The sequence below is a fragment of the Geospiza fortis genome, unplaced genomic scaffold (assembly GCF_000277835.1).
Source record: "Geospiza fortis unplaced genomic scaffold, GeoFor_1.0 scaffold450, whole genome shotgun sequence".
NCBI lineage: Eukaryota > Metazoa > Chordata > Aves > Passeriformes > Thraupidae > Geospiza > Geospiza fortis.
In genome coordinates, this window is record NW_005054416.1 from 464698 (window position 1) to 479609 (window position 14912).

Sequence of the window (14912 nt, forward strand, 5' to 3'; positions counted from 1 at the left end):
CATTGTCTTGTCTGGTGTCATCCTTGAGATTCATTTTGACCCTTTCCCACAAAAGCTGCCACCTCTCTGGGCTCTGATTTAATTTACTTTCCAACCTCTCGATTTCCTGAAACGAGTAACAGGGGTTTCCTTAAGAATAAACATTTCTAACTGATCACTCCCTGGCAATCATTTTTATGCAACCATTCTTTAGTCAGTGTTTTCACCCAGTGAAGTTCAAACCCCTCTGTCACACGAGCTATAAACTGAGAGCCATCAGAATCAGGACTCGAAGGCACCCAAGGACAGCATCAGCCACATTTTGTTCTTCTTGCATGTCCCAGGTTGGAGGAGCCACCAGGCTTTCAATTCTCCCCAGTGAATTTTGAACACACAAAATTCAACACCCACTGCCATAACAGAAACACAACACTGATAAGGACAGGCTGCATTTTATGAAAATATTTACAAAGAGCAAATTCTGTACTGCGACACCAACATTGGACACTGCCAATATTAACATTTACCCTGGTTTATAAAATGTGATACAAAGCTGTAATAAAAGAAGGAAATGAAACAGAAAGATTTATTCAATCTGGATGCCAAACTGTAACAACATGTTCTTGTTGTGGAGCTTGGGAATATGACCTATGTTGATAACCTCCAGTTAGGGTTATTTCCTGTTAATAAGACAGTGCAAAGTTAAGTAAAAAGAGGCAATTTTATGAGTTTATGTTTACTTGTGGACACTCATTGACACATTTGTCAAGACTCTGAAGTGTGGTCCATATTCCCTGCCATGCTTCCTTTCTCCATTTTTACTTTCAACAGCTATATTGTTATGAAAATCTTTTTATTAATTAAATAAAATCCAAAGCTCAATTTTGCAAATTCAATTAAGAATTAATGATGGAAAAAAAACTGCCACAGGACATAGGCTTCTCATGCTATATAGAAGCTAACTAAGCACCTAAGACATTTATTTTTGAAGTAGAGAAAGTCTCTACTCCTGTCATACTTAATAATTAAAGTAGATTTCATAATATTGTCCAATTCCTATTGATCTCTTGATTGAAATTTTTTTCAGGAAACTGCTATTAATTGAAAGACAGAAAATTATTATACTTTTAAAGCAAGAAAACATTTTGATAAGGAAATTACCTTCTGAACTAAATTTTGAACTCTTAGGTGAAAATAAAAAGCCAGCGTTTGACAATGTAACAGGAACAAAATATTTCTACAAACTTTTCCTCGCTGAAGATAAATTAGAAAACTCCAAAGAGAAACAAAATCAAACAAGCAAGAATCAAACAAGCAGCTTTAAATACTGAAGGTAGCTGAAAGTCACATATGCTCTCCTTCTGCTAAGAAATAAAACCAGAATACTTTTGTTTGGAGTATCTTCAGGTAGATAAAAAAATAAGGAATGATGAACACAAGCCAGACTAAAGTCTTCTCTAGATGACTTGTTTGTCTTTGAAAGTGCTGAATGGAAAACACTTCTGGGGGCATAAAGCTGAATCAATTTACCAGACAATTTTTAAAGTAAAATCCTTTCCAAATTGCTGCAAAAGGATATAAGCTCTTTATTGCCCTAAGTTAGGCAGTTTAATCTGATCATTCTCTTTCTGCCCTAGTCTTGACTTCTGAGTACAAGTCCTTCTCTGCAGAATCTGGAAGTAACTGAAACTTGTTACTTAGCAACTGGGTCACATTCCTTCTTTTTTGGCTCCATGGTGAGTAGTGCTTCCAGAACTTAAAATGAAAAACTTTCACGAAAAACTTTCAACAATCTCCTGTATATAACTTGAAAAGTTAGGACTAAATTCTCCTTTAATAGATCCCATGTAAAAAAACATACATGGCAATAAATCACCAAGATTTACTCTTGCCTCTTCGGTTTTAAATGTTACGGAAAGCAGCAGATTTTTTTTTTCTTTCCATGTGTGGAATGGATTCTGAGTAGATGCATTTCCTTGAAAGAAAAAAAAAAAGTCTTTAAATTGATCTCTCTGGTTGATCTGCTGTTGTCCAGGCTTACAGGAGCAGAAATATACATATATGTATATAAAGAAAGTTTATAACAAATTCAATTATGAGATGATCCATTTCCTGCAATTAATAACCAGCAATTAGCATTACTGTGCCTTCTAGGAGATCTGCTAAATAACCTGCTTTGCAAAATTTGAATGGTAGAGACAGGAGTTGCATCTGCAGCAGCTCCAGAACTCTGGATGCTGATCTCCTCTTTTGCACCCACAATATGTCTGTGAATGCACACAGGTTAACTTCTCACAATTCTTACAAATACCAGGATTTGATCCACTCTTAAAAGAAGAGCATCACATTCTACCCTGAAAATTCTGAATTAAGGCACTCAATAACTTCTCTGTTTCAGCTTTACATCCTGAAGTGCACTATCTAGTTTTCAATTGAAAAATATCTTTAGAAAAAACAAATTTGGGCTTATCATTATAAACTAAGCAAGACTCAATCTTCCCCAGTAATTTACGATGCTAAATATGGTCTCAATTGAAACATTTTTTGGATACCAACACATTCTCAGTGGATTTATGATTAAAGGAGGTCTTTCTCCTATATCAGCAATAGCCCTAAATTAACAACTTGTTTTAAAAGAACGTTCACTTTGCTTTTTAAACTTAGAAGGATATTTTTGTAACCTTTATACAACCTCTCCAAAGTTTTCCAAATGTTCTTTCCATTGCTATCTTTTATTACTATAATCTAATTCACAAATAACATTTAAACTCTATAAAACCTGACCCACATTTCTTTAGCCTACAATATGGCTAATTTCCCTGTTACATGGCAGTTTCTCACAGTTGTGGACACGGATAGTCTGGCACCTACTCCGGGAAGAAACGCAGGAGAACATTGTTGTGCTCCTGATGTGCTCCTGGCCTCTGGTTACCTGACACAAACCTGTCTGTGCTTCGCTGAACAACCCCCAAAATGTTCCCTGCTGAGAGGCTGCTCTTCCTTTGCCTCTAGGAAGTTAGAAGCTCTGAGAAGTTCTGACTCTCTTATTTTGAGTCAAGGGGGGTTTTACAGGAGATTCTCTTTATTTATTATTTTTTTTACTGAGCATTGTTCCTGTGCTCAATCAATCAGGACTGGAAGGAGCAGACCAAAAGGAATTTGAGGAATGTACCAGAATAAAGCCAGAATAAAGCTAACTCTCTATCAAAATCTTCAAGGACTCACATCCATTCAGAAGCTTCCTGCATTGCTAAAGATCACCTTTGAATCAGGAGAACTGGGAGCCTAGAGCATATCCTGATTTTCCAAGCATTGCAATAGTGGGTTCCATAATCCCAGCTTTAATTTAAGGTAAAGTTTACCAAGAGTTTTCAAAACAAAACACTGCATACAGGGATGTGTATCTGGACATGCAAGTGGCTCAAAACAATGGAAGTGAAGAATGCCCTTGTCATTTTCCTGCACTACCAATTATGATCATAACCAAATGTTAGGCTGTTAATTAATTGTAATCAACAAGCATCTTCATCTTTAAGAGAAGACAGATGCTAAATCACTCTAAAAAACTACAACAATGATGCTAATGGGATCATTTTTCATCTTCTAATGGGGACAGAAACTAAGTGGCCTAAGTGAGCCCAAACAAGAAAAAGCCAAAATCAAATATCTATTTCAAGTACCAAAATATTTTGAAGATATCTAAATTTATCAGTTTGCTTTTAGTAAACATGAATAAACTAAAAGCAATCATGGCAAGCTTTTTTGTGAAATGTGGGCCAAGATGTTCAGTTTATGTTTGTGTATCTGCTTCCCAATTGTTACAATCAACAAGTGTCAGATTCTATTTTCTGATCTGTCCAAGAATCTGGGTCGTTATTTTACCACACACCTACTTCAGAATGAGGAGAAAGAAGTCATGAAAGGAAGATTCACCATTTCCCCAAATGAAAATAGCTGCTCCTGCATTTCCTATGAAAGGTAACCTAAAATTTTATTTTTCTTTAAAACAGTGAAGAAATGAATCCATGAGTAGTTGTTGACTACTGTTGTTCCCAGGGAAGTGTGCATCCAGAATAACATCAGCTTTGCAGGAAGTCTGATTGATTCCCAGAACCTCCACCACATCTCCAGATCAGTCTTAGTAAAGACCTGTTTTGACATCTATCATGATCCTTTAAGAACAGTACATCTGTAAGGCAATAACTTCAGTAAAAAGTAAATATGAATTTCATGAGCATAAGATAACTCACTGTTCTGTGCAACCCAAGTACTCACATTTAAAAGGCTGGTGATGGCATCAGGCTGTATTTTTTTTACATCATCATAACATGGCCACACTATTTTCCTCTTAGTCTGAGAGACTGAACCATCTGCTTGGTCATTTTCTTCTGAAACACTGCATTTTGCAGGTACCATGGTCCAATCATAGGAAGGACCTGTAGCCAAAATCTCTTCTACGTAATAATCCCACTTTTTGAGGCTGGACATATTTACATTTGGCTTCAGTGCCTATTTGAAACAAAGTGTTAGTATAATGATATGAAGGAAGCCTTTGAATTTAAGATTTACAACACAATACCTGTATTTTTCAGATTATTCTAAATTGACTTCTACAATGGTGAGTGTACTGTGAATTTTCTAGAATTATTCAAGACACAGGCCAGTCTAGGGGACAGACATTGTCATATAAGACAGAGAAGTAGATAATGTGATTCAATCAGATTGTTGTGAAATGTATCCCATTATGACTCTACACTCAGTTCCCCTTTAAAGACAATTTTAATAATAATTCATATAATTTAATGAAATCAAACAGGGAACCTCATTTAGCTTACCAGCATGCATGAATACATGTTCCAGATTTGGCCCTTTAAATTCCATTTCCATGACTTTCAGATACTGCTCCATTCAATCAGGTAGGGTCAATTTTGTCCACCAAATACTTAACTCAGTTCAGAACAATTAATATATCAAAAAGCACTCAAGGAATCACTCAGAATAGCAAACCACCTGTATTTTAAGAAAAATCATACCTCAATTTCAGCAGGGGCATAGAGGTAATTGAAGAAAATAGGGCTCCTTTTGTGCATCTTTTCAATACATTCCCAAATACAAATTCCTTTCTTGGCATGTTTATCTCCTTTATCTTCAAACAACGTCCCTGGCGAAAAGAAGAGCAGCAAAAAGATGGCTTTGGGATAATGCTCAACAAATGCTGAAGCACAGCCCAATGGAATTTCACAGATTGAAGGTATAGCAAACTCTACTATCAAATACCACTGCAAGAGGAAATAAATAAAGAAGATAAATAATAGACAACAACTTTTTTTTTTTTTTTGGAATAAAATGGTTGCTCAAGTCTAATCTGCCCCATAGCTACAACAGTTTTTAAGAAAGCATTACAATTGATCATATGCCATGAGAAGCAGCCCTCAAAGCAGAGAAATTTGGAGCATATTTGAGTGGACAAGTCCCAAGAACAGCCTCAGCAAAACAGCTCTGAGGGCAGCTAAGGCCTTGGAACCAGTCAGGTTGCACATGACAGATGGAGTAAAACAGAAAATATAAAAGGAGAAACACTGAAGATAATGCAGGAGGAAGAAGTGGGAGGAAATCGATGGAAAGGCTTTTCTTTCTTGAAACTTTGTGCACTCTCTGATGGACTCACAGAGCCTTTGTTTCTATTAAAAGAAGGTATTTAGCAGGGAAAATGGAACTACCTAGAAAAACTGCTAAAAACTAAGCAATTTATGCCAATTAGGCATGGCACTAATTGCTTCTACTTTCTCTTAGGGCCATCAGAGGCACAGCTCAGGAATCACTGATGCAGAAAATATTACATGTTCTTCACCTCCATTTTCCTTTCTACACCTGAAATGTAATTTCATTACATGGAAATTCCTCATGTGGTCACCACGCAGCTACTGGACCATCTTAACCCAGGCAAATTTCTTGTAGACCAAATATTGAGGAGAAAAGTATCAACAACCACACAAGCAGTATGCAAGACACAAAGATCACACATACCATGTTCTAGTCTCTCATAATCTGAATCCAGAAGAAATGTTTTAAATCGATTTGATATGTGATGAAAAGCCAGAAACTTCAGATAATATTGATTGAACTCAAACTCTGTCGGGTATTGGTTATGAATCTAAAAAATAAAATTAAAAAAAAAAAGGAAAAAAAGTGGATATTGAGGATAATACAAATAGATATGTAAGAAATAATAAAGTGAAATGACAGCAAAACAATTCCCCCATGAATGCTGAAAACAAATTGCAAGTGTCACAAAAATCCTTCTAACATTTTGTCCTAGAATATTTTTTGGCTAAGTAAATTCATGTATTGTCTATGCTGCAAGAACATTTCAGAGCAGATAGAGTGAACTGTGTAATAAGCAATATCATACTCTGCACAAATGATTCCATGATTCTTCCAGGAAATCCAACTGGATATAAATCTTCTATGATAATTCTTGAGTCACCACATAACTTCACAGGTGAAGATGCTACTCCTGGATGTGGCTGGAATTCAACCTTTAACTGAAAGGTTTCGCATTGGATTTCTGTCTATTGCTGAGAACCCCATGAAGCAGAAAAGTACAGAGACAATGCTGCAAATGAGATTCCACCTACCGCTCCTGAAACAGCCAATTTCTCAAGTACTTACTAGTCTACACATATTTCTTCCTTTTCAAAATATGACCAAAAATTAGAATATGAAAAAAACCCAGAATGAGGAGGTGTCTTGCCCTTATTCTTTTAAAACAGTTCAAACCATGTCATTCCTTAAATTGTTCCCCTCATTAGGCTGAGGATCTGTCTGATTCAGTGAATGACTCCAACATGAGTCAGGAGAGTTTATTTAAGAAAACTATACAAGATTATCAGAGTACAGCACTGTGAAATTGCTGGTTCTTCACAGCAGCTCCTCTCTAACATTATCATAAACAGCCTCATGTAAGATTTTAAGCACAAAGTTTAATATTAATGGGGAAAAAATTTAGCATTAATTACTGATATTTATACTTGATATCCATACAAAAAGAAAGATTCTAAAAATCTTGATGAGATAGTGCTTGGAGAAACTTCATGTGTTAATTTAAAATTTACACGTCAAATAAGGTTATGGCTCAGGTTCTTTATTTTCAGAATAAACACGGCACTTAACTGGAAATTCCTAATTGCAGTGGAAATAAGTACAGCTTGCAATAGAAAAAGAAACTGCTGACTGAATTTCACATTTGAAGTAAGTCTCACTGTTCTTTGTCTAGCTCCCCATCAAACCTGTAATATGCCTTTAGTTCTGCAACCTACCCCTGCCTTGTCTTCTGCATTCCCACCACTCCTTTTTCTGCTCCATATTTTCTCTCTAATCTCTTATCAGTTTCTCTCTCAACCTGTCAGTTACTCCATGGTTTTTTTTCAGTACTGATGGGAATTGTTACTAAGATTACTTGAAGCTCCTTATGTTTATATTTCCACATAGACCAGCTAAATAAAGGGGGAAATAAGTGTTTAGCAAGGAGAAGTTTTCTACTGAACATACAACAGTGACAGGAAAATCCCTTCAAAGGACCTACAAACACCCACACAGCATTTCAGTCAGAGAATTTGGTGTTATTATATCTCAATATTATCTTGGGGCTGGGCATTTTAAATGCTCAGATACTTTAAGACATGTCAGTTCAATATACCCACTCTTATTTAATCCCCATTTTTCCCCTGATACAAGTACTACATTCCTGCACTGATTTGTAAGAATAAAAGATTAAGCAAGCAAATAAGAATAAGCAATATTTTTTTCTATGATAAATTCAGGACTTCAATTTTATAGACAAATTAAGTATTTAGCTCTATTTATAAAAAAGAGGGTTTTTTCCCATATCTTCTTTAGTACATATTTTCTCCTTGTGCTAGGAGAAGGTTTTTTTAATATACTGTAAGAAGGAGAGGCAACATTCTGCTATTTGACAGGAAATATATACAGGGTCTTAACTTCTACTTACAGTCCAACAATTATTTTAATACATGTAAGAGTTACAAGAACAAGCTGCTGATAAAATCCTGTCATGGCTCTAAATGTTGTGGATGATGCCATTTCTGAGATTTCTGCATGCAGAAATATTGTAATAACAATAAGTTATTATAATTATAATTTACTTTTAAAGAAAAAACATCTATAAAACATTTCTCTGATAGAGGTAAGCAATGTAGTAATTATTGTCTTAATCTCCATAATACATGAACATCTAAAACCTGATTAAACCTGCACATGTTTCCAATATTATGATTGAAGAAACTCAGCATTCTGGGGTTGTTTTTAAAATTACCATGGTCCCACTGAAGTAACTCCTAAATGTATTTAATAATCTTACAGATCTATCAGCTTTCCTTAGTTTTCTAACACATTTTTTGTTTTTTAAATCAATTTTTCCTTAGCATGAATGAGGAATACAGCGCTCCAAAGGTCCTGTGCTGGTAATGGCTACGAGGTTTCCCTGCAAACCCTGGAATGCCTGAGCACACCTCCCATGGGAGCAGCACTCACCTCCTCTTACACAGGGTGCTGGGACACAGCTCCTCACTGGGCTTAAAAGATGTCAGCTCTAGAAAATCATCCTGTTTTAATTATAGTTAATAAATTACCAAACAGATTCAGAAGAAAAATAAGAGAAGCTTCCTCACTGACATCACTTGCATAAACTCCGTCTCCTTAGAAGCAGGGAAAGCATCTGCCAGATGCTGCTATTGTGAAAGACTGATTTTGCATTAATAATTCAGCTGACACCTGGAGATATTGGCATAAACAATGACTTTTTATAAGATGATGCAGTTCTAATTTAGGAATCACTGCTTCATTTGTTTTCTCTGGATCTTTAGCTTAACCCCTGATATTTAATGCATGTACTGGCTCTGTGGTAATTTTCTTACTGCACCTAGTATATGGATTGTAAAGGTTAAAAGTACTTTGAAAGGACCAAATGTTTGCTTCCAGTTAATGGGTAATTTAAAATAACTGATCATAATTTATGACACTTCTGGGTCAAGTTGCAATCCAATTGGATTCTGTAGTTGTGTAACAATTTGCCCAGAAACCAATGAAAATTCACAAAAATTTTCAGGTACAGATGTTGATAAAACTTATTTTTTATGATAAATTCATATGAAATTTTAACCAATGATTTGCCTTCAAAATCAATTTCTCTAAAAATTACAACCACACTGTTAGAATTTGGTATCTCAACACTATGAGTTAAAAGAGTTATCATGAGTTAGAAGGATAATCTAACTCCAGTTCTAGAAAAGTTACTCAGAATTTCCTTCTCCATGGGACTGTAGGACATTTAGCTTACAGACCAGTCTGTATTATCAATATTAGCCTGATATATCAATATTGTGCTTCCCATGCCCTGTCTTGGATGAAGATAACACTGGGCAAAATAATTATAACCCCTTCACAGCCTTATCTTTCCTCATAAGGAGTTACTGTCTCCTTCAGATGGACAAGCTGAACAGCTCCTAATGGTCTTTTCTACCAAATTTTCCCCAACATTTTGGCTGGGAGCTGCCAAGAAGCCCTGGGTTGAGGGACTGGAGGTGCTCTCTCCACCAGAGCAGCAGTGAACAGCTCCTGGTGGGCAGCAGGAGGTACCAGTCCTGCTGGCACAGCTGCCCCCAGGGCACACAGCTCAAACCCACAAACACAAAATGCTCTTCTCTCTGGAAAATGCATCTGCTAATAACCTGTGCATTGCCTAAGACAGAGGCAGATACCTGCTGAGTGACTGTGATAATTCACTTGGGAATTCTGGAAGGAATTCAAGATGGGACCTCAGAATTGTTTTTGATGATGCAGTTTTTTTTTTTTTAATCTTCTACAGAGGCAGGAATAGTAAACTTGGCTCAAATCATTACAGCATGGTTAGAAGGTCACAAGACCCTTAGTTACAAGACCTTTTAAGGAGTTATTGACCAATAAAACACTGCCAACAAGGACATTTATATTTTTGACCCAATCCTTAAATATTTCACCTTATAGGGCCCATGCTACAGTGTAAGTTTTTTTAGCCAATCATGTTATGATGCACAAAACAAATTAAACACTTTAATTTTTTCTCTGTCTTAAACCCCAAAACTCTAACCTTTCATTTACTTAGCTTAATGTGTCTCTGCTTTAAACTATAAATTCACATTCTAGCACCTAAGTTTGGAAGCTCTATCCAAGGTCTTAGATCAAATCCCATGTTTAATTCTAAGCTTTGGCTTCCAGGCTCAAAGTTCTGAGAGTTCCTTGCATTTTGGATTCCAACAAGTGACAGGCACAGAAGCTGCTCTCTGAAGTGAATTATAAAGGTGATGCTCCTGTATCTCCTTGACACATTCACATGTGTGCAGCCTGAGGCAAAACTGCACCTGACAGTTGTCAACAGCAGGGATTTGTCCCACTTTACATTTCATTCCAGCTTTTAAAGATGAGATGATTATAATCCACTATTCCATGTCTTTAGAACTGCAGATTTTGTTAAACACAACTTAAAGAAAAATCATGAACAAAACATGGTTCATTCTATTTAATGACAATAAACCCAAATCCTTGAATTTAATTTTTAACTTTCTTCTGCATAACCCATTTTTTTCCAAAAACTGTGTCACCTCTGAATCACTTGAGAAGGAAATACTGCACGGGCATGTGAGGATAATTTCCTTGTAATGACAACTTTCTAAGATTTATTACAGTAAAACTGAAGCAAAGTGTTTCCAGGGGCAGAAACAGGATGTAGGCTATGTCTACATTAGCAAGAAATCAGAAGGAGCCCAGAGAAGACAAAGAGACTGAAGGAGCTGCTGCTGAGGTCCCTGCAGCCATACTACACATCTGTGGTTTTACTTGGACTGGATTTAGTCCAGTTGAGTGGATGACTCCACTTTACATCGATGACCCCAATGGTTTTAAGCTAAGTGACAAATCATTGGTGCAAGTTTAAATTCTTCCCTAAAAAATCTACTGCACATGCACCAGAGCAGCATCAAAAAATGGTAAGGGGAGGTGCTGGGAGGATTCCAACTCCAAATTTACACTACTGCTTAAAATCAGAGGTAGGTTTACTCCATTCTACCAATGGATGGTGCTATCCAATCTGCCAATTTAAACTTAGAGAAGACACCTTACAGAAGAGAGAACACAGCACCATGACCAAGACAAATTAATTTACAGAACTGAATGAACCACCAGGCAGATGGGTTTCAGTATTAGAGCACATGGAAATTTTGTCCTGCTGTAGCCATTGCAACCAAGAACATGGGTTTTTTCCTGCTGCAGAAAGGGAGCAATAACCCCTAAGCCTATTGTAAGAAAAAGTGTGACATTTGGGCAGCTTAACTTATTTGAACAAAAAATGCAGTACTGATTCTCCTTAGAGACATCTCCCAATTTCAAATACAAAACAATCTTATGGCCACAACCATGGGAAATGGATGAAACAGAAGACATGACAAATATTTCTAAGGTTTTCATAAGGGCAGTGCTGTAGCAATCAATGCAAATTCCAAGAATATGATTTATTAACTCCTGAGACAGCAATAATGATGGCTGTTTGTGTTTACCACTGGGAAACAAACAAAGCTGGAGATTTTTTCCATAACATGTTTTTCACTCCTTCTAAGCTCATTCATTATCAATCTCACACAGACAGATCTGAAGATTGCTTTCCATTGGTTTAGCAGATTATTTAATCTGTGGAGTTTTCTTCAGGTAGCAGAGTAGGACCTACTCACAGACTGCTCTTTCATGCAAGTATTCACTATGAATGTGTGTTCCCAGTAAAAAGGCTGGTGCCTTAACAGTTAATTTTCTGTGATACACAGTCATCCATACATTTTAACACCAGTCAATAATGTCAAGGAAACTGTCAGCTTTTTCAGTGAGAAAAATCAGAGAAGTGGGAAAAGAAGGACAGATGTACAAGAGGAACTATGTAAGGACCCCTCTTATATTTGCATACACACAATCTCTGCAAAGAATTTACACTTAGTGGTTTGAGATGGAGAAAAGGACAGACTTCAGAATTAATCCAAAATTAATATAATCTTCTTAACCCAATTTCTTCCTACACAACAAAATTGTTGGTGTCCCTCTTCTTCTGAACATATACTAGACATAAAAATCAGAACATCTCAGAATCCCTGGTTTATAGCTGTCATTGTTTCCAGAACTGATGCAGTACAAGGCCTCTTCAAGGCTCATCATCAGGCACAAGGAATTAGAAACTGTCTAGTCCAGGTCCTAGAAATCAGTCCCTTCTTCCTTTGGAATAAAGGACTCTAAAAGCCACTCATAGCTTAAAAACCTTCTAATTGAAACCTCTACATAAACAACCTTAATAGAACAGTACCACCAACCATCCCTCTGAGTCTGCTTTGGGTCAGTCTCCTCTATGTATGCCAAAAGAGAGTAACTCCAGTGTTATCTGCCCTCTAGACAACTATTCCAGCTCTTCTTGGGGTGAAATCCATTCACTTTATTAACACCTAGGGAATGATGCTACTAATCTTCTCCCAAATCTGTACCCATAACATCTGAAATACTGGAACAGACACATTTCTTCATGAAACCTTCTTGTAAATGGAAGTTAGAGATTGGCTCACCTGATGCACACAGTCTAAGAACTGTAAGAAAACAGGAGCAAATCCACTCCCCTGGCAGTTGAGGGTGAGATTGCTGCGCTGGCTGAATTTATGGCCAAAGGAGAGCCACTCCTTCTCCACCAGCATTCGGAATCCTTCCAGGGTCCTGTAGAAGGGGTCGCTGAGCAACTGCACCAGAGACACCACCTGCATCACAGGACAGGATATTCTGTGTTACCACTGACAGAAGTTAGTAGAAACCTTTAGCAAATGAATGCAAGCATTCAGTAAGCTGTTCATTGTTCAAGAAAACAAAAGCTTTCGTATAAACTCGATGACAAGTATTTTATCACAGACATTTTTATGAAACAAACCAAATATTCCACATGAAAAAGCTTCAATTGCATTGAGACTTTATGGTATCTGTAGAAGTAAAACCTAAGTACCTACAGACTTGGGAGGTGGTTACAATGTTTACTACATTTAAATTATGTTTGAAATAAAATCCCTTTTATACTAAACATTTAAAAGATAGTATCTACTACCTCAGCAGAAAAAGCATTAAAGAATTGGTCCTGAGGTTGATTTTAGAGGTTTTGCCCCAGCCAACTGTAGTCTGTTTTTATACACAGCATCTCAGGAGATTTTGAAATACAGCACAGCCTTCTTGCAGTTCCAGGCATGTATCTCCCCTCTCTACTCTTCATTGTTTGGCAATGATTCAAATAATTATGGTCACATTCTTTTGTGTGCTTGTTTACCTGGTATTATGATGCTGGGTGCACATGAAGGTTTTATTTACTAGAATTAATGGCTATCTGTGTTTCTCTTCTGAATGATGAAGCAGCAGCATGGACACAATGCATCTATTAAATCAGGCAGCAGATCTCAATTCACCTAATTTAAGTTTGAGGTGATCTGCCCTTGCAGCAGGTGTTACAGGCACTTTGGCACAAATTCAGTTTTCTCCCTGTGTGGTCTCTTAACATTACTTATGGAAATTGAATGGAAGAGAATAAATTTCTCCTGTGTCTAAAATGATAAATGAACAGTTGTGGTAACTTCTAGCATTCATTCTTACACATGGTCAGGTGCAGGAATGCAGATCTTACATCCAAGCCTTAGAACTGTTAAGACCATCAGGACCTTTGGACTGAACTCATTTTAAGGAACCATGTCATGAAATAAATTGCAAATGAATGCAAGGATCCATGCATTCTGGTTTCTTCTCTGCTGCTGCAACACAAATTTATTCATGTCACACCAAATTATCTGTCACTTGTGTAAAAAAGCATTGCCTGGTGTTTTTCCTTAATATTGAACTATTTCAAGGTTTTTATAGCAGCTTACTTGAGCAGTAATATCCCAGCCATCTTCCAAACAAACCATAACAGAAGAACCATTTTCCAGGAGCTCAGAGATGATCACACCCAGTTGCATTATCCTGTGAAGCTATAAAATACCATGAATGAGTAACACACTCTAGATAAATATTTAGATAATATCAATAAAAAGAATATTTTCATATTTACAAATGCATTCCTGGATTCACATATAGCACAGAGAAATACATTGATGCAGCTGATTAGGCAGCAATAAAATAAAACTAAGGGAAGTTTTGAAAATAGGAACTTAAAGTATTAAAGCCAATGAGTAATGTAATAAACTAGCTGTCATAAAAAGGAGAATGGGAACAACACAGTTGACAGATTTACTGGAGAGAAATTCCATCCTGGGCTTAAACTAAAATAATTTCCTGTGAAACATTAAGATTCCATAAAGTCACTAAGTACTTTGATGGGAGAACCCATGCAGGATATTTACAATATTACAAATACTCAGTACCATGGAAGTTGGAAATTAATGAACTGAACAATAATAACAACAACAGAGAAACAGTTTAGATAGTTGGGCAGACAGGCTAAAATATATGAAAAGTGGACACTTTAGTGATTTGCACTTTAATATTCATGACACAGTGATGCTAGAAGAAGCAGGTTAAAGAAGTTCAGGTGAATCTGGGCCATTTTATCTCACTATGAGACTTCACATCATTATTACTAAAAAGAAAAATCTATATGATGATTTTACCATTTTTGTATACTATGACAGCACTCTTGGTAAACAACATAATAGGTAATACACAAAGAATTCAGTGTTTTACAGCAGAGTGAAATTGTTCTTTGTGCAGCACCGAATATAATCCAACCAATAGAAGCAATGGGAAAGATGAAAGCCTGAAAGAAGGAAGAAAACAGTACAGGAAAACAAACAAAAGATGGTAAGAAACATCTAAGATCATTT

The 14912-nt window shown here is 36.5% G+C and overlaps 1 protein-coding gene across 1 annotated transcript in view; it reads right to left on the reverse strand.

The window, feature by feature from the left end:
- SBF2 (SET binding factor 2) overlaps positions 1–14912 on the reverse strand; it is a 196342-nt gene that overhangs the window by 6245 nt on the left and 175185 nt on the right. The window contains exons 34-39 of the mRNA XM_014309240.2: positions 13959–14060; positions 12630–12815; positions 6007–6133; positions 5013–5140; positions 4255–4488; positions 2–106 (exon numbers count right to left, since the gene is read on the reverse strand). Of these exons, the coding sequence (XP_014164715.1) occupies positions 2–106; positions 4255–4488; positions 5013–5140; positions 6007–6133; positions 12630–12815; positions 13959–14060 (882 nt within the window). The remainder of the gene's footprint in view (position 1; positions 107–4254; positions 4489–5012; positions 5141–6006; positions 6134–12629; positions 12816–13958; positions 14061–14912) is intronic.